The sequence below is a fragment of the Schistocerca gregaria genome, chromosome 3 (assembly GCF_023897955.1).
Source record: "Schistocerca gregaria isolate iqSchGreg1 chromosome 3, iqSchGreg1.2, whole genome shotgun sequence".
Taxonomy (NCBI): domain Eukaryota; kingdom Metazoa; phylum Arthropoda; class Insecta; order Orthoptera; family Acrididae; genus Schistocerca; species Schistocerca gregaria.
This window is the reverse complement of record NC_064922.1, coordinates 766,749,976-766,769,519: the sequence shown is the minus strand read 5'-3', so window position 1 is coordinate 766,769,519 and position 19,544 is coordinate 766,749,976. Positions and strand designations below refer to the sequence as shown.

Here is a 19,544-nt window from a genome sequence, read left to right as displayed (position 1 = left end):
GCTACTACGAACAGCATAGTGAACGCATTATTGTAGCCAAGACTGAAACGAAGCCCATGCCTACCACAATGCCAACTAGCTCCACTGATGATGAAGAGATTGAAGGAATGCATGATGCTATAAAAGAAGTTATTCATATAGTTAAGGGAGACGAAAATTTAATAGTCATGGGGGACTAGAATTCGATAATAGGAAAAGGAAGAGAAGGAAAATTTGTAGTTGAATGTGGACTGGGGATAAAGAAACTGTTTAGTATTTTTTACTTCTAGTTAAGGTCTCTAACACGTTTTCCGTCAGTTGAAGCGTCTGGTACAGCATTTATTCGATGTTTTTATTTTCATTGTGGCAACAACTATGGTTACAATTCAATTTTTACTTCGGCAAATATTCTGCGACTAATTACTACTTTACTAATGTCACATTCAAAGCATATATTCACAAGTTCACAAGTTAAATTGCGGTCCACTGTGATACGCATTAGCATTTAAAGGCTCGAACACTCCACGGGTGTACTGCCGGTCCATAGTGCCCAACGGGCACAGTATTTCGGCGATCAGACATGTCGCCATCGTCAGGTGCGCTGACGAACTGAGCTCCTGAGGGTGGGCGGCCGTCTTAAATCCCCTCCCCTCGCGAGATGTTCTCTCCGCGGTCCGGGCCCGCGCCGGCGCGTCGGCATCTGTGGTGACGTCGGTGTAACTGCCTCGTCCGCCCTGGTCGCTCGTTCGTTTTCTTTGCTGAGCCGCGGACCGCGGAGAGAACATCTCGCGAGGGGAGGGGATTTGAGACGGCCGCCCACCCTCAGGAGCTCGAAATCCTGGGAGAACCCATCCCATGGAGTGGGACGGTGAAATACCTAGGGGTTACCCTAGACCCTAGACCCGTGATGTGAAAGGGAGAGCAATTGGACGCCTCCGCGCCCTGTATCCACTGCTTAACCCTGAAGACTGCTATGCATCTTCCGAGGCGCTTTTCGACGCGCCAACTCCACGAGGACACCGGAATCCTGCCTCTTCGAGAAAGGTTCCGAGCCATCGCCAGGAAGTTCTACGAGAGGACGGAACACTCCCGCAACCGACTCATCCGTGGACTGGGCCAACAACCACATAACAGGCCAACCACGCGTTGGCCTGACCTGCTGAGGGATTAAGTTTTTTTTTTTACTAACCCCTCAACAGAGCGTATCTTTTTCCTTTTCAGGGAAAACCAGAAAGGACCATTCGACTAGACTGTTAATTAATATTTCTCCCCCCCCCCCCCCCCCCCCCCCTACAGGAACTGCAGGAACGACATATGTATGTCTATACAGCATCACCTCGAGCCAAGGACAGGCTCGTCATTCCAGCGTCAGCGTCAGCGTCTCAGGAGCTCAGTTCGTCAGCGCACCTGACGATGGCGACATGTCTAATCGCCGATATATTGTGCCCGTTGGACACTATAGACCGGCAGTACATCCGTGGATTGTTCGAGCAATCCACTCGTAGTTTACAATAAAAACAGGAAGTTACTGATCTGATGCTTGTACCTACATATTATGCCTGCGCCTGCGTGTAACCCTAGAAAATGAACAAATTGACAAGAAAAATTAAGTTGCTCTACGTCAATTTTAACCCTTTAGCACTGACTATTCCTAATGTCTAAATAGTGATATTATACTCGGTTAGAACACGAGTTTTAGCAGAGTTTCAAAAATTAGGAGTAGTAAGAGAATATGGTGACTTTTGTGTATTCAACCACTTACCACTTTCCGAGAAAAATTGCGAACAGAGGACGCCCTATGTTTTATTTTATTTGCCTATTTAATTAATAATTTTGGTTCTCAGTGAGGGAGTCAAAAATTTTCAATTTTGTTCGATTTCTACATTTAATACTAAAAACAATAGGAATAAATGACGCCGGCCGCGGTGGTCTCGCGGTTCTAGGCGCGCAGTCCGGAACCGTGCGACTGCTACGGTCGCAGGTTCGAATCCTGCCTCGGGCATGGATGTGTGTGATGTCCTTAGGTTAGTTAGGTTTAAGTAGTTCTAAGTTCTAGGGGACTAATGACCACAGCAGTTGAGTCCCATAGTGCTCAGAGCCATTTTGAACCATTTTTTTTGAATAAATGACCGGAAATCGATTACTTCAGAAACCGGTTATTTTGAGCGATATTAATAGGCAGCATTGAGAAACACTGATATAACCGAAAATCGCGTGTCACAGCGATGATCGCCATTCTTAGGAGACACGCTGGTAGGGAGAGCATTGTGCTAGGAGGGGGGGGGGGGGGGGGGGCATCCACATGGCTTCCTTGGAACCTGTGGTAATAATCGAAGACATCATGATAACTGTTGATTACTTGAACATAATTGCGGATCGTCTACAGCCCTTAATGCTTGACGTCTTCCCCGCAACGATGGAGACCTTCTAACGTTTGGTTCGACCTGTGGATTGAGTCTGCTGCAGAGGTAATTTTCCACAAATGTTATGATAGTGTGTTTAAGACTTTTGCATAATGAATTTACCACAATCAGTAACACTACATCATTTCATCGGCCCCTTTACGGACTGGTACTGACTTCAGAACTCATACCATTATGTTTAACGTTTGTATTTTGGACTTCATTTACAATGCTCTGGCGATCCTCAACTTTTTCTTCAACATTTCTTAAGTAGTATATTTTACACACGTAAAGAAGTTTTGATAATACATGTACCTCAAGCGAAGTTACGCAATTTATTGCATGTGGTCAATGTTATCAGTAGTGTTACTTTTTGGTGCGTACCACGGTTCGGGTCACGGAAAATACTAATGAACATTTCAATCCATCTACAGTAAACTTCGCAGGAAGGAAGGAATGTTATGGTTTCACGTCCTGTAGACGTCGAGGTATTTAGAACTGAAACACAATCTCGGATCGGAACAGAAAGGGAAATGAAAATGACCGTGTCCTTTTCAAAGAAACCATCCTGGTATTCGCTTTAATCGACCTAGGAAAACCACTGAAAACCCAAATCTGGAACTCTGGACAGAAACCTGATCTCCTTCCTTTAGAACGTGAGTCAATTTAGCATTGAGTCTGTAACGCTACGTGGCACATATATCTAGTGGTGAATTGGAGTAACAACAGTGATGCACAAGGAATGCTCACGAAAATGGAACACCTTATGTGCAACTGCCGACTGTGAACCTTCTACGTACGACAATGAGTCTTTAGAATGTTCAGTTTAACGTAGATCTTAACTAAGCCACGAGATGCCGTATCTAGCGCTCAACTATATGACGGTAATGGTCAGAAAAATCATAAAAATTGTCAGCGATAGAATTGCATCACTTAAGTGACTAATTAACCCCCAAATTTCTACTTCCTTCTCATGTTCTAGATTCCGACTTTATTATTATAAATGCGATGGTAGATAACCCTACATTCTTATTTGCGCTTTGCCAAATCTGTTCACACTCATTCAGATGATATGACCGGATGCTGCAAAAATATTCAATATTAAATTCTAAACGGTGTGTGTCAAAGAAGTTGTTAATGTGTAATTGAATGAGTCTGTAGCTATCAAACACGTGAATGTATTTTATTTGAAAGGTCGGACATATAATTGTAAGTAGGCTGTTTACGTTTTTTTATTGGTAACGCCGCCGCCACATAGCGCTCTGTATAAAAATCACTGGCTGTGCCGTGTGCAGTCTGTGGCTGGTTTGCATTGTTGTCTGCCATTGTAGTGTTGGGCAGCGGCAGCTGGATGCTAACAGCGCGTAGCGTTGCGCAGCTGGAGGTGAGCCGCCAGCAGTGGTGGACGTGGGGAGAGAGATGGCGGAGTTTTGAAATTTGTAAGAATTGGTGTCATGAACTGCTATATATATATTATGACTAGTGAGGTAAATACATTGTTTGTTCTCTATTAAAATCTTTCATTTGCTAACTATGCCTATCAGTAGTTAGTGCCTTCAGTAGTTTGAATCTTTTATTTAGCTGGCAGTAGTGGCGCTCACTGTATTGCAGTAGCTTGAGTAACGAAGATTTTTGTGAGGTAAGTGATTTGTGAAACGTATAGGTTATTGTTAGTCAGGGCCATTCTTTCATAGGGATTTTTTAAAGTCAGATTACGTTGCGCTAAAAAATATTGTGTGTCAGTTTAAGCACAGTCTTGTAATAATTTTTCTAAGGGGACGTTTCATATGATTAAACACAGTACTAATGAAGACAGTTAAAAGAGTTCTTTCTCACTAACATGGAGGGCGTTTTGAAGCGAATAGAAGAATTGATTAGGAAGAAATTCAGGTAATGGTACTGGAGATCAGTTAGCATCGTTATGGTGGTGAGATAGTAAATATCTTCTAAAATAAGGTGTATCCTTGTTGCACATGAAACTAGCAGCAAAGATTCACGATGTTGTCCGACAATGAGATAGCAAGAGCAATGTAGAAGTGTTTAGTGTTAAAAGAAGAATAAATATATTTACATAGTTTTTGTGAGAATTGTAGGGAGAGGAAATTGCTATATACAAGTAGAATAAGTAGGACGTATAGATAACCTGATAAGCAGATTTAGACATAAGGCTAGAAGCGAGTTTGTGTTTGTGTTTTGAAGGGATGGAATGAGTTCTAAGGAGAATGAACTAAGGTATTAAACTCACGATGAAGTAGAGATGCCTGCAAATTCGGTAAATTATTCGGATGCTAAACGCCTCTCCAGAACAGCTGCGCGTTAGCTAGCCGCTTCCGTGCTTCGGGGACTGGAGCAGGTGCACTGGCCCCAGATCTAATTAACGACATGGGCCAGTGTGCCAGCCACCCTGGATGCAGTTTCGCACATCAGATTAAATGAATACCGGGTTCGTACCCACATCCCGCCTCATTTGCACGAATCACAAACATTTAGAAAATCGGAATGAAATTCTCACTCTGCAGCGGAATGAGCGCTGATATGAAATTTCCTAGCAGAGTAAAACTGTGTGACGAACCGAGTCCCGATCTCAGGACCTTTACCTTTCGCAGGTAAATGTTCTACCGACGGATCTACGCAAGCACGACTCACGCTCAAAGCTTTACCTCCGCCAGTTCCTCGCGTCCTACCATCCAAACAACACAGAATCTCTCCTGAGAAACTTGCAAGACTGGGACTCGTGGAAGAAAGGACGTTGTGGAGGAGACATTGCTTAGTTACTGTCGGAAGTAAAGATGTGAGGACGGGTCGTGAGTCGTGCTTGGGAAGTTCCGTCGGTAGAGCACTTGCCCGCGAAAGGCAAAGGATCCGACTTCGGCTCTCGATTCAGCACACAGTTTTAATCCCCTAGGAAGATTCATTTAAGAAACTTTCGTGCATAGGATAACACTGTATGCAGGCAGTTGGGTATACAAATTCCGTTCCAAGGGGAAAATGAGTGGGGACAGGAAGGGTCTCTATCCACCCTCAACTATAACATTGCCAAATCCAATAATTACGAGGGGTGTTAAATAAGAAATCCAACACTTTTTTGCTCGACAAGTTTCCTTTGAAAAAATGCTGTATTGGTTGTGGAACATCATGGAATATTTCCACTACAGCATCATGTTTAATGAAGTTCCGGTAGGTGGCGGGACTATTTGTAGTCTGCAAAATGGGGATATTAAGACAAGACAAGTACGTTCCAAGCAGAGAGCTGTCATTGAGTTATCTACTTTTTTTTTGCGGGAAACCGGAGCATCGCAGATGTTCATAGTCTACGAAGACACAGCAGTTAACAAAAGCACAAAGAGTTATTGGGCGAGGCGTTTGTCATCATCGTAAAGTCGCGGAGACCTTCCCTGCCCGGTGGTCTCGCGGTTCTAGACGCGCAGTCCGGAACCGTGCGACTGCTACGGTCGCAGGTTCGAATCCTGCCTCGGGCATGGATGTGTGTGATGTCCTTAGGTTAGTTAGGTTTCAGTAGTTCTAAGTTCTAGGGGACTGATGACCACAGCAGTTCAGTCCCTTAGTGCTCAGAGCCATTTGAACCATTTGAAGCTTCCCTGCCGGCGGCACCCATGTGTAACTAATGCAGTGTTGGAACGTGTGGACACACTCATTCGAGGTGATCGACGGATCACAATGAACCACCTCTCGCTACTCAACTAGACGCCTCTATCAGTAGTGCTGACACACTCGCCCACCAGTTTGTGTACTCAGAGGTTTGTGCCTGCTGGGTTCCTAGCTGCCGCACAGAAGACCATAAAGAACAACGATGGGCCATATGTGTGGAAGTTTGTGAGTATTGAGAGGATTATCGTGAGAGTTTTGTCGAACATTGCTACAAGCGATGAAACATGGGTTCGTTACTTCGAACTGGAAACAATACAGCAATCCGTCGAATGGCGCCACACCACCTCTCCTCCGAAGATCAAAGGAGCACCCTCAGCAGATAAAGTCATGGCTATGGTGTTCTGGGACTCTGAAGGGGGTGTTCTGTTTGATGTCCTCCCTGATGTTGCAAAGATCAACTCGGAAATGTATTGTGCTATCCTCAGGAAATTGAAGAAACGACTTCAGCGTGTTCGTCGCCACAAAGATGGTAACGAGTTAATCTTTCTCCATGACAACTCAAAGACTTACACAGGTTTGCACACCCGAAAGAGTTCGCAAAACTTCATTTGACTATTCTTCCTCATCTAACCTACAGCCCGGATCTCTGATGGTGAGGAACATGGAGCATGTAGGAGCTTACGAGCACCCAGCGGCAAGGTTATCACCAGAGCAGGGAAGAAACGGATACTCACTTGAAGACGTCCTGATAGGGCACACCGTCAGCATGGACGAGTGTTGCCCCATAATACAAGCACGTAGCGTAGGCAAATGTGCTAATGTTCCATGAAAGGCTGAAGGCAGCGGCACGCACATGCGTGATGTGCTCAGCAAGATGCAGTGCTGGCCGCAACTCTGACACGTACCGGGCATGGAACAGACGCTCGCGGCAGAGACCCGCCACCGTGCGGATGTTACCAACAGCCTCCACTGCCACCTGTAAAAGTAGGGTACGCTCTCAAATGCCACACACCGTCTGCATTTCTCGTAATACCAAGAAATCATAAGTAATAATCAACTAAAATATTTCATGGATACAAAATTCTCGATAAACCTGCCACGTGAAAATTCGGATAAAATCCTAAGCCTTCGAAGATGGCCACCATCATTGTTCTCAAAGGCTAAGATTGTTATGAAACTGGAGATGCTACAATTTCTATAGAAGAAGGACTTTGTCTGACCGCCAGGATTATGTCATGGTGATATCAGGAGAGTGGTGCATACCGAGGGCAGGCTGGAATATACACTCTTAGATTACGTTTGCGCTCTCTATCAGGCATTAATTGAGCAGGAAGACAGGAAAGCTATTAAAGCTCTCTAGCCTCTCTGAAAAGCTTGTAAAGAATTTGAGACCAAGAGAACCAGGGTTACCAGGTTGTATGGCCTCAAATTCTATACAGTTTCGTCAGAGGACCAATCATCAGTGCTGTCGGCTCTCCTAAATACAGGACGGTTAAGTAGTTACCTACATAACTGGCATCAAAACGTTGAATTGTGCGCACCCACTCCAACCGTCCTGTTTTTTTATGTATGTTGATGGTGCGTTTTTAATTTGGGCGCATGGCTGTGAGACACTGCACATAAGCAATATGCATCCAAACATAAGTTTTGCCGCAGAGATGTAGAAGGACCGAAAATTCCCTTTCTCAGATGTATTAGTCAAATGGAAAGCAGGTGGGCGATTTAGCCATTCTGTATATCGAAAGCCGATGCACACAGGCCTGTATCTCAATGGGCGTAAGATAGGTAGAGTCCTAAAGAGGCAAAATAATGTTTCGTTCACCCAGGAAAATCAAGGAAATATTGTGACACGTTTAAGATAAACTAGGACTGAAGATATATAAGATTTCTTACGAGTATGGAAGCATTTACGTTGGGCTGTCTGTACGGATTGTCACCAATCGCTGTGTCAAACATCACAGTCATCTGAAGTGTGGGAACATAGAAATATCAGCTGTGGATGGTCTCAATTTGTCAAATAAACAGAAGTTGTGTCTGAACATAGCAGGCTAACTTGATTAGAGAAGCAGTACAAATTAGATTATGTGATAAAAGCTTCAATAGAGAGACAAAGAGAGAGGACAGAGGAGGAAGTTTGGTAGTATACTGTAGGATGCGAGTAACGGGAATTCTAACGACGCTGGGTAGAGAGTGTAAACATAATCTATGGACGTGGAGTCAACCACATCGCTACCCACTACTTCCAAGCCGTCATCATAACGTGATCCAGCCAATCTAATTCCACCATTTGGAAATCAAAGTAAGAGACTCTCCAGTTTCACAATGACGACGATGGATCCAGTCCTCTAAAACGTCGGATTTTGTCTGAATTTGATGTAGAAAGTTTACCAAGAATTCTTATTCATGAACTCTGTCACGAAAGGTTTCGTAGCCATAAGATATTTCATGCTGGATTGCTTTTCTCTTTTTTGGGGAAAATGTTTCTATGCCTTATGCCTGAGCAGATGGGTTTTTATCAGTTTTATAACTGCATGCCACCCATTGCTACCACTCCGCACCTACATTACTTGCCCTTAAAGAGGCACTAACAGCAATGGTTTAAACCTGCATGCTATGGACTTGGAACGAATCACACACTGTACATGAGAATGATGACTTCATTCGACTGAGTTCAGGCTATACAGCTCTGCTGTATGCAAGGAGGGCTCCACTGAAGCAGTCGTCTTTGTCCTAAGGAGGCACTAACATCTTTTCCAGTCCTAGCACTGTGTGACAAGAATGTCGAGACGGCCGTGGTATGCGACAGGTGCAGTTCTAGTACAAATTCAGGAATTTGCTGGAAAGGTGATAGCTTAGGCTTCGAGGGTACTCTCTAAGGCTGCGAAGAACTACTCTACAACCAAAACAGAGAGTCTTACAGTCACATGGGCCACGAACAAGTTCCAGTCGTATTTATTTCCCACTCACCATTGTGACGGACCACCATTTTCCATGCTGGCTGAGTAGCCTATCAGACCAGTCAGGTCGAATGGTGAAAAGGCCACTAAGGCATAAAGAGTACGACGTCACAATGGTGTACAAAGGTGAAAGTAAAAAAAAAAAAAATACCGACAACCATTTAGGAACCAGCAGCGTGGACGGAATCTCATCTATTGCTACATTAGATGAACTTTGTTGCTGAACAGAAGGAAGATCCAGTATTGCTGAAAGCTGTAGAAGTCTTGAAAAAGGAGGAACCGACCGAAAGTGATTATCAATTAATAATGTGAACATTGCATTACATGAGCTATGATGCAACAGGGCAAAAGCGGTTCCTCGTCTCTAATGCGAGATATCCTGAAGTAACTCCACGATACTCTTTCATCAGGTCACCTGGGATACGTGAAGACTCAAGACCAAGTCAGACACAGGCATCACTAGCTATGTCTCTACCGATCCGTTACACACTATGTGAGCCACTGTAAAGAATACTAGCAACAGAAGTACGTGCCGAAATCTCCTCCTGGGCATCTGATACTAATTCCGGCTGCAACAGCAACATTCCATCAAAGTGAAATCTACTGTTTGGGGATCTTCCCGAAGTCGATGGATAACCATCTGCATTTATTATTTCACCCGCTACGGTGTCATCAATGTTGTTCCGGCTGATGAAGCTCAAAAAATAGCAAAGTTCCATGTAGAAGGCATCGTTTTTAAGCACAGAGCACCCCATGTGATGATCTCGTATCGTGTAAGAGTTTTCTAGTCGAGACTAGTATCAGAGGTAATTTCATACTACGGCTGATTAACATGACTACATTCGCCTACTACACACAGATGAATGACCTCAAAGAAACCTTTAATAATTGATGTACGTTGATGTCAAACAGAGAGACCTTTCGTGATATTCGAATGTAACACATCGAAGCAAGATACTGTAAGATTCACACTGTTCATTCTGATCCTCGTTGGTGAAGCCGAAACGGCATGAATTTCCGTTTCAACAAGATGATACTGCGCGAAATACCTCATCACCAAGGTCGGGGAAACATGACAGATGGCTCCCCTACGACCCCTTAATGTCCAGGAGAAAGACTGAGAGCGCTATAACGCCAAGAACCACCCAGTGAGATACATCCCAGGAGATCTGGTACGGATTTTTACATCTGTGCAGAAAGTGGAAGTATTGGAAAAGTTTCTAAAGCGCTTCTTTGCGCTGTATCTTTATGTTCGTTGATTGTTGGACGAGCACTATAAAGCTGCATGAAGAACAGAAAAGCGCCAATACATAGTGCATGTCCTACGCAAGAACGCTTGCTACAGTCCAGAGACGCAGGATGACGATGGGAGGTTCAAGGAAACTGAAGGGCCAATCAACGATAGCGAAGCTTCGGCTGTAGAGGCTGCCTTCCATGCTCATCAAAATGTAGAGAATGTAACTACAGAACAAAAATGCGAGGATCCACCAGCCGGGCCATACAGAGGACAATTGACAAGATCTGGCAACCAGGATGCTGCAGTCAGCTCGAATGAGAAACGGAGATCCACTGTTTCTGCAGGACAGGCAGCAATGCCGCGAGCTGTGGCGCATGCAGTGTAGTGGAATGCTTATTTACCTTCAGGCTGTGCTGCGGGCCTCTTGTTCAGACCAGACCAACAGCAGGTATACGTTATTTATGCAATTATTCGTTATTAGGTATTTATTATTTCTGTAATGTTCTTGAAATATTTTGTTTGTAATGTTTGCATATTCTGGAATATTCGATGTTTGTGTAGTAAGTACCAGCATTCTGAAATATTCGATGTTTATATTAATACCTTTCACTCTCTGCCCAAGAGGATATTTCTGTTGTGGACATACGTTGGGGCCAGTAATGAACTCTGATTTCGGATTTGAACTGGGTTCTGGTATCATCACCGCACTACCCTTTGTGAAATAATTAAAGAAACTGCTGAAAGCAGTAAACAGCCCGTTTAGCACAGAATATGGCCTGATAGTAAATCAAAAGACGAGAAAAGTATTGACTAGTACCAAGAATGAGAACAGCGACAAGTGTCAAAGAAGAGGTTCCGTGAGGGAAAGAATTTAGCTGGTATCAAATACGGGCCTTAACCTGAGAAAGATATTTCAGAGATAGTACGTCTACGGAAGAGCACTGTTAAGTTGCAGAATGGTACTGATAAGAAACGGAGTTCTTTGAAGCATCAGAGAGGAAGGGACAGGGTGAGAGAAAATGTAGTGGAAAATCAAGATATCAAGTTTATGATCATAGAAGAAAAAATCGTTGGGGAAGACTGAGATTGTAATTCATAAAAGAACAGAGGAACATCGGTTCAAGTGCTCTGAGACGAAGAGCGTTAGAATATCTGGCTAACGACGCTCAGGGCAATCAGGACATGACTGTTGAATCAAAACGAAATCCAACTATTAGAGAAGACGGACTTGGAGCCGTCACTAAGTGGTGGTAACTGTTCTGGGCAGTGAAGGACATCTTATGTGAAAAACAAGTTATTCACACGTGTCAACTTGAAAACAAAGGCCATTGAAGCCAAGCCGCGAAAGTGCGTATTGCGAGTGACAGGATGGGTTTCAGAGTAGCAAAGAGACAAAACCCAAAAGATAGCACACTTTCTTAATAATCCGGAGGCAATGGTTGAAGCCCCGGGTCTGACACAAATTTTAATTTGTTGCTTCACCTCTTATCCTTATAGAACTTAAATTTAAATTCAGTGTTCAAGATTTCGCTTTTCTCAGACATGCTTTTCTTGCTGTTCCCAATCTGCATTTTATATCCTGTCTACTTCGACCAAAATCAGTTACTTTGCCGTTCAGATAGCGATACTCCTCTACTGATTTTGGTGTCTGATTTAATTGGAATACTTTCGATTAGCTGGCCGGTGTGGCCGAGCGGTTTTAGGAGCTACAATCTAGAACCGCGTAACGGGTACGGTCGCAGGTTCAAATCCTGAATCGAGCATGGAAGTGTGTGATGTCCTTAGGTTAGCTAGGTTTAAGTAGTTCTAAGTTCTAGGGGACTGATGACCTCAGATGTTAAGTCCCATAGTGCTCAGAACCATTTGAACCATTTTGAACTTTCGATTACCCTGACATTTGTTGGTGTTAATCATATAACCATTCTTCAATACACTCCCCAGTTTCTTCAACTGCTCTCTTAAATCCTATGTCATCACTGACGGAATTACAATTTCACCTGTAGTCCTAGAAAGATTTAATTTCTTCTTCCTGAATTTTTAATTCCCTCTTCAGATTTCTACTTGGTTTCTTCTACGGACTGTTCAATTTACAGATAGAGAATCAATGGGATTAGCTAGAGCCATGAGTCACTTCTTTGTCAACTAACGCTTTCTTTTCTGGTTCATTAACTGTCCCAGTTAGTCTGATTTCTGCACAACTTGTAGATGACTTCCATTTCCACTGTTTTATTACAACTACTTTCATAACTTCAAAGCGCTTATTCCAGTCAACACTGTCAAAAGCTTTTATCAGATTGGAAACCCATGAAAATCAGAAATTGTCTACATTTTCATTTCTATGTCTAGGTAAGTGCTGTGCAACGTTACCAACACTGTTTAGTGGAAGGTACGTGCTGCGCCAGAGGATGTCTGTTTACCGATCATGTGACGCGCAATACAGTACAAAAAAAAAAAAAAAAAATTGGCTCTGAGCAGTAATGGACTTAACATGTGAGGTCATCAGTCCCCTAGACTTAGAACTACTTAAATCTAACTAACCTAAGGACACCACACACATCCATGCCCGAGACAAGATTCGAACCTGAGACCGTAGCAGCAGCGCCGTTCCGGACTGAAGCGCCTAGAACCGATCGGGCACAACGACCGGCGCAACACAGTAACTTAAAAAAAGGAATAATTATGTTTAATGTCCAATCCACAACGAGGTCATTACAGACGGAGCAGAAGATCAGATGAGGGAAGATCGGAGAGGGAAATTGGCCGTGCCCTTTCAAAGGTCTAATGGAAATCGTGGAGAACTTAAATCTGGATGGCAGCACGGGAATTTGGACCTCATCCTCATGAATGTGAGTCTAGTGTAGAAACTACTGTGACGCTGTTCGGTATTAAGGGAAGACCGCAGTGAACGTAACTGGACAGCAGCAAAGCGGTGTGTCGCGATGCGGCTCTATTTAGTACACCGCATTTGAACTGTAGCAGCGCGACAATACGCAGAAAATTTAGCTTGTAAATCGTTCGGCAACCTTCAAGAAAAATGGATGGAAGCGACATGGATGTGACAGTAATTTCTTTGTTATTTGACGAAGAGGATTATAAATTTATTTCTGTGAAAGTTGTTGACCTTGGAAAGAATAGCAATGGAGGATTTTTTCATGGTCATATTTAGCAACAAAACAATAAATAGATACCTTGAATATACCAGACCCAAAAGAATTACCAGGCACGACCGTTCGACTGCTTCATGTGTTTGTTGGAGACGAAGCTATTCCATCAGAAACCTACTTGACGAGATCTTATCCAAGTACTCAATTAGATGACCAATCGAAAAAACCGTGCGCCTACAGACGTAACGATTCCAAAGAGTTTCAGAAAAAACTTTTGGAATATTGTGCTAGAACTTTAGGCTTTACTGTCGCAAGATCTGTCTCAGTCCGGAACACGAACAGACCGTGACTCCTGCCTCTTGGGTCTTGCCCAGTTTTCTCAGACGTAGTGTTGTTTGACAGTGAAGAGACCGAAGAGATACAATTACAAGACCTTCTTCGTACAGGAGAAAATTTCGTAAATAATGTTATTCAGATACGGGAAATATTCAAGACTTGTTTCACTTTCTCACAAGGTAATGTGGTCTGGCAAAACGACGTAGTAAATAGGGGAAACGTCGAAGAGAAAATAAATAGTAAAGAAATGTAAGAATATTAATGTCGTTATAAGGAATAAAGGGCTAATCATCTGTTTGTAATGTGTAGGTATTCTTTCGTTATGTTCACTCTTATTTTCTTGGCAGTTTATGTCCAGATGTTTTTTTTTCTGCTACCATTCATATAATAATCATTTTGAAGGTCATATAGCTCTGGATACCCACTTACACATACAGGTAACTTTTCCTTGTCTACGACCATTTTGGTAAACATACTTTCGTTTCGCACATCAAAAGAGCTGCGATTTGAATGACGTGTAGTATTGCGACACTTGGTATACAGCGCTACTGACAGCGGAATTACACGACACCAGACGGCGTGTTATAGTTGGGCAGTTGGCCAACTTACCTCGCAATGTTGCACCACGCAGTTGCGCTGCCAAGCGCCTAGTTTTGTGTTAGAGTGCTTCTGCAATGCCTTTGCGACTTGGGTATCGTCGCCGATGGCGGCGCTTTCTTCCTGTGTATAGGTCATTGAGAGCAACAGACATTTATTTGGCTGGACAATTTAATAAGCAACAGCTTATGGGTGGCCGAATGTTTTTCGTGGACTACGAATGCAGTTCACGTGTGACGTTTCAGCTCTGTTTGGAGGCAGTACACGGCTGTAGTATGGGGGAACGATGCAGTTTATGGTGGCCTTGAAGCATTCCCTGATGCAAACATCTTAGCCTGAAACACATGGAGTATAGCTGAGAGTACAGGTCTACTCGCTAAATTTCCCTATGGTACTTTGGTGCCTGACAAGCTGTTTACTTTGACTTCAAGGAGAAGGAAGAAACTCAATGCTGACGAGTATCTGTTTATATGGGCCAACGTAGGGAACAATAATTATAAAATAAAAATTACTGGCGATTGTATGTTCTATTATAGACGATAAAAATTCCCTATCTCCTTTCCTTAACTTTCCCATGTTTTTTTTTCTCTTGTTTACGCCTTTAGCGTGTGGTTAAGCGCTAGGCGTAGGGTGACCTCGAGCTGGACTTATCCGCTGGCGCTGCGGTGTTGGACGTAGTCTCTGGCGCCCGGGGCCAGTTCAGTTCCGCTCAGCGCAGTTTCATCTTTAGCTTTATAGACCTACATACAATACTCTCTTAGGCATACAGTCGTGAGAGATTTGTAGTCATATCTCTTACGATGAGCACTTTTTTTCCTGTAATGGTAAACTGTGGTATTGCAAACTAGAAGAGCTATTTTACCAAAAAAAAGTAAAACTAGAGGTGGTGTGAGGTAAGAACCTTGGCGGCCTTCTCTAGCGATTTCCGCATGCGCTCATCCCCGGCCTTCTCCACGTGCGCCTCGTAGTATTCGGACGCCATCAGGACGGGCATGAAGGCGATCGTCAACAATCCTAGTCTCCACTCGTAGTACAAGCACAGTCCAACAGAGAGCACCAGCGTCGCAAGCGCCTGCACCACGGAGTTGATTGGCTGACCTGTAGCCTGAAAAACAGAATCTATTTGCTTGCTTGTTCAACAGCATAAAAGCTAATATATATTTATTATTCAACACGCAATTACGCAAGATGGCGAAACATGAAAATTCTGGTGTTTCTTATTACTCTGTGACTGTCTCTGTTTTGACTCTTGATCTATGAAAGTCACCAAATGTGCACTCCCAATCGATGTTAACACAGTCACAATGGGATTCATGTAGCACCCTGAGCAATATCCTTTTACAGCTTCGGCTTTGGTCAAAAAATATTTTGATGCGTGCTGACGGTAGCAGAGAACCAATTGTATCAAACTCACACTATTAAGTTAATATGTGGATACCTAGCAATAGTAAATGAGGGATGACAGCAAATTCATTTATGAGAAGATCCAGTCAATATAATGAACATTGTTGTTTATCAGATCATAATTTTTCACAGCATACAGATTGCAGAAGTTTTTCACTGGTGATTAGTACGAACGTTCTGTGGTCCATAACATGCCATTGCGTAACACCTCATAGAATAGTAAATGTTCCTCATCTTTTCCTTAAATGGTATATCAACTATGGAATCAAGTATGATACCATTCCACTGGCTTTCTCCAGTTGTTAATGGAAGGACAGGTTTCCATTAGATGTTATAGTGGTTGCGTAGGATCCACCCATTGAGCCACACACATTTGGAAAAATGCAAGTTGAATACACTACTGGCCATTAAAATAGTTACACCACGAAGATGATTTGCTGCAGACTCGAAATTTAACCGACAGGAAGAAGATGCTGTGATATGCAAATGATTAGCTTTTCAGAGCATTCACACAAGGTTGGCGCCGGTGGCGACACCTGCAACGTGCTGACACGAGGAAAGTTTCCAACCGATTACTCAAACACAAACAGTAGTTGACCGGCGTTGAATGGTGAAACGTTATTGTGTTGCCTCGTGTAAGGAGGAGAAATGCGTACCATCACGTTTCCGACGTTGATAAAGGTAGAATTGTAGCCTATCGCGATTGCGGTTTATTGTATAGCGGCATTGCTGTTCGCGTTGGTCGAGACCCAATGACTGTTAGCAGAATATGGAATCGGTGGGTTCAGGAGGGTAATACGGAACGCCATGCTAGATCCCATCGCCTCGTAACACTAGCAGTCGAGATGACAGGCATCTTATCCGCATGGCTGTAACGGATCGTACAGCCACATCTCGATCCCTGAGTCAACAGACGGGGACGTTTGCAAGACAACAACCATCTGCACGAACAGTTCGACGACATTTGCAGCAGCTCGGAGACCATGGCTCCAGTTACCCTTGACGCTGCATCACAGACAGGAGCGCCTGCGATGGTGTACTCAACGACGAACTTGGGTGCACGAATGGCAAAACGTCATTTTTTTTGATGAATCCAGGTTCTGTTTACAGCATCATGATGGTCGCATCCGTGTTTGGCGACATCGCAGTGAACGCACATTGGAAGCGTGGATTCGTCTCGCCATCTGGCCTATCACCGGCGTGATGCAATGGTGTGCCATTGGTTACACGTCTCGATCACCTCTTGTTGGCATTGACGGCACTTTGAACAGCTGACGTTACATTTCAGATGTGTTACGACCCATGGCTCTTCCCTTCATTCGATCCCTGCGAAACCCTACATTTCAGTACGATAATGCACGATCGCATGTTGCAGGTCCTGTACGGGCCTTTCTGGATACAGAAAATATTCGACTGCTGCCCTGGCCAGCACATTCTCCAGATCTCTCAGCAATTGAAAACGTCTGGTCAATGGTGGCCGAGCAACTGGCTCGTCACAATACGCCAGTCACCACTCTTGATGAACTGTGGTATCGTGTTGAAGCTGCATGGGCAGCTGTACATGTACACGCCATCCAAGCTCTGTTTGGCTCAATGTCCAGGCGTATCAAGGCCGTTAATACGGCCAGCGGTGGTTTTCTGGGTACTGATTTCTCAAGATATATGCACCCACATTGCGTGAAAATGTAATCATATATCAGTTGTAGTATAATACATTTGTCCAATGAATACCTGTTTATCATCTGCATTTCTTCTTGGTCTAGCAATTTTAATGGCCAGTAGTGTAACTCTTCTGTGTTATCTTGTACGCTAATCATTTCCGCTCCTGTCCAGCATTCCTATGACGACAGTTGAGAGACCACTCTGTAGCCCACCTCATCATACTGTCGTGTACGAAGTTGTACACAACCTCAAAAAATGCTACAAATTCGTTTTGGAATGACTTGATCATTTTTACCACTTGTGTGCTAATTTCAACAAATATCTCAGCCAGTCATCAGGAAGTCTGACATTTTTGCAGTTGGGCAATGTACCAGCGTGTGAGTAAATTATGTGTTTTAGAAAAATAGTGGAGAATGATTCGAAAACAGTATTGATACTGTTGGGTAGAAAAAAAGAACAGTAAGAATGGGGCTGTTCGTTAAGAGTTCAAGGAATGACGCCTGTCACACAAATTTAGTCCACATGTACGTAGTAAGGATGAAATCTTCAGCTGATTTATGGCTCTTCTTTTATTTATAAATGCAGTAGAAGCCGTCACTCCTACTTACAAATATATAACAAGAGCTGTTACACCACGACAGAAAGAAAGCAGGTTATTTGCATAGTGGGTGCCAGGTGAGGCACCTTGGGCTAGTGCCAACCAGAGAGCTGAAATGTAAGAGACACTCTTCACCCACTTTCTGTGCCGCCTGTTGGTGAACCACTGCCCTGACAGACTCGAGGCGAGCACCCTGCAGTCTTCCTCAAACAGTTTTAAGGCAGCTACTCAGGAAAAAAATATTTATTCGTTACTTATAGTGTATGTCAGATTCATGATGAAGCCCCCATCATTTTCTTAATGTTCATATTCATTGTGATATTCTGCATTTAAGAATGACACTGCACGAAATTCTAAAAGGTTGCAATGAAAGATAGGTATCGCTATGATTTTGCATTTGCAGCATGTGGTGTGCGTACTGTAAGACCTTCAGTACACACACCATCAGATGATTTGACCTGTCGCTCTAACGAAGTAGGCGAGTGTCAGCAATATGTCTCGTGGTCTTATCGTGGTGTGTTTATCTTCTGCCGTTAGGTCAGACGATAGAAATGCCACTTGCACGCATAGAGTAGCAGATTGACGGTGACCAACTTTAAACAGAACTTGATTAATTTTCACAAACATTTATTAAAATAATAACAAGCATAAAAATTACTTAACTTGGTTCTGGATGCTATTTACAATTGACAATCTGAAGTTCCTCTGGTATTGGTACGTTAATCTTATTCTCACATATATCTCTGATACTTAACAAAAGTGTCAATACATATATCTTCATGGCTATGTACAGGAATATGGTAATCTTATTAGGCGCAGACTGAAACTTGACTATAGACTGGTACTGACAGGTGCAGACTAATGCAGACTGACTAATCGGAGGTCTGTACACATGTTATAATACCTCGCGCGTTCATGTATCACTGCGCGAGTGTGGTGAAAGGAGAAAAGGTTTTACGTTAGCAGCAATCTCATTGGCTGCGTTGCATATTAATACGCGGATCGGCGGAAGCAGAATTTGGTCTGTCTCTATTGCAGCGCCATCTAGTAGTCCGGAGACGGACGAGCAATGCGTCTGCGCTGTTGTGTGGGGCGCGCTCTAGTGGGAAAGTTGTGTACGTGCTGACTACGAGGGACTATGTACACAACACAGCATATTACATCATAAGTTACTGTATATGAAGTTTAGCTAACATACTGAATTTTACATTAGACTTAGGAGGAGGTCTCCAATCTCGAGGAAATGGACGTTATGCAATGCACTCAGATGCGACCGCATACCCCAGCTATAGAGCCACAATAAAATATTCGTAACATCCCTGATGTCTCATACACGGTTTGAGATATAGAAACGTGATTTTGGCAAATAATACCACGCAAAGAATAAGTATTTTGCCAAATGGTTAATATGCAGAACTTCATTATCCACATTGTGTTTCAAGTAACTATAGGTTTTTGAATGAAACAATGTAATTTGCTAAAGGGCTATCGGCAGTTGTTGAAACAAGAATTGCTGTGGGTATCGCAGCAACGTAGGTGAAGAAATTACATGTTTCTTTTTATAACAAGGATATGCGTTTTCGTAAGCTTTTGTCGTAATGTGTGCTCAGTCCCTCACTTAATAAACCATTGTTTTAGGATTCAGTGACAATTGCACCT

The 19,544-nt window shown here is 43.3% G+C and overlaps 1 protein-coding gene across 1 annotated transcript in view; it reads right to left on the bottom strand.

The window, feature by feature from the left end:
- The window catches only part of LOC126354019 (multidrug resistance protein 2-like), a 104,521-nt gene that overhangs the window by 27,316 nt on the left and 57,661 nt on the right, over positions 1 to 19,544 (bottom strand). Inside the window, exons 10-11 of the mRNA XM_050003343.1 lie at positions 15,123 to 15,326; positions 6,725 to 6,966 (exon numbers count right to left, since the gene is read on the bottom strand). Of these exons, the coding sequence (XP_049859300.1) occupies positions 6,725 to 6,966; positions 15,123 to 15,326 (446 nt within the window). The remainder of the gene's footprint in view (positions 1 to 6,724; positions 6,967 to 15,122; positions 15,327 to 19,544) is intronic.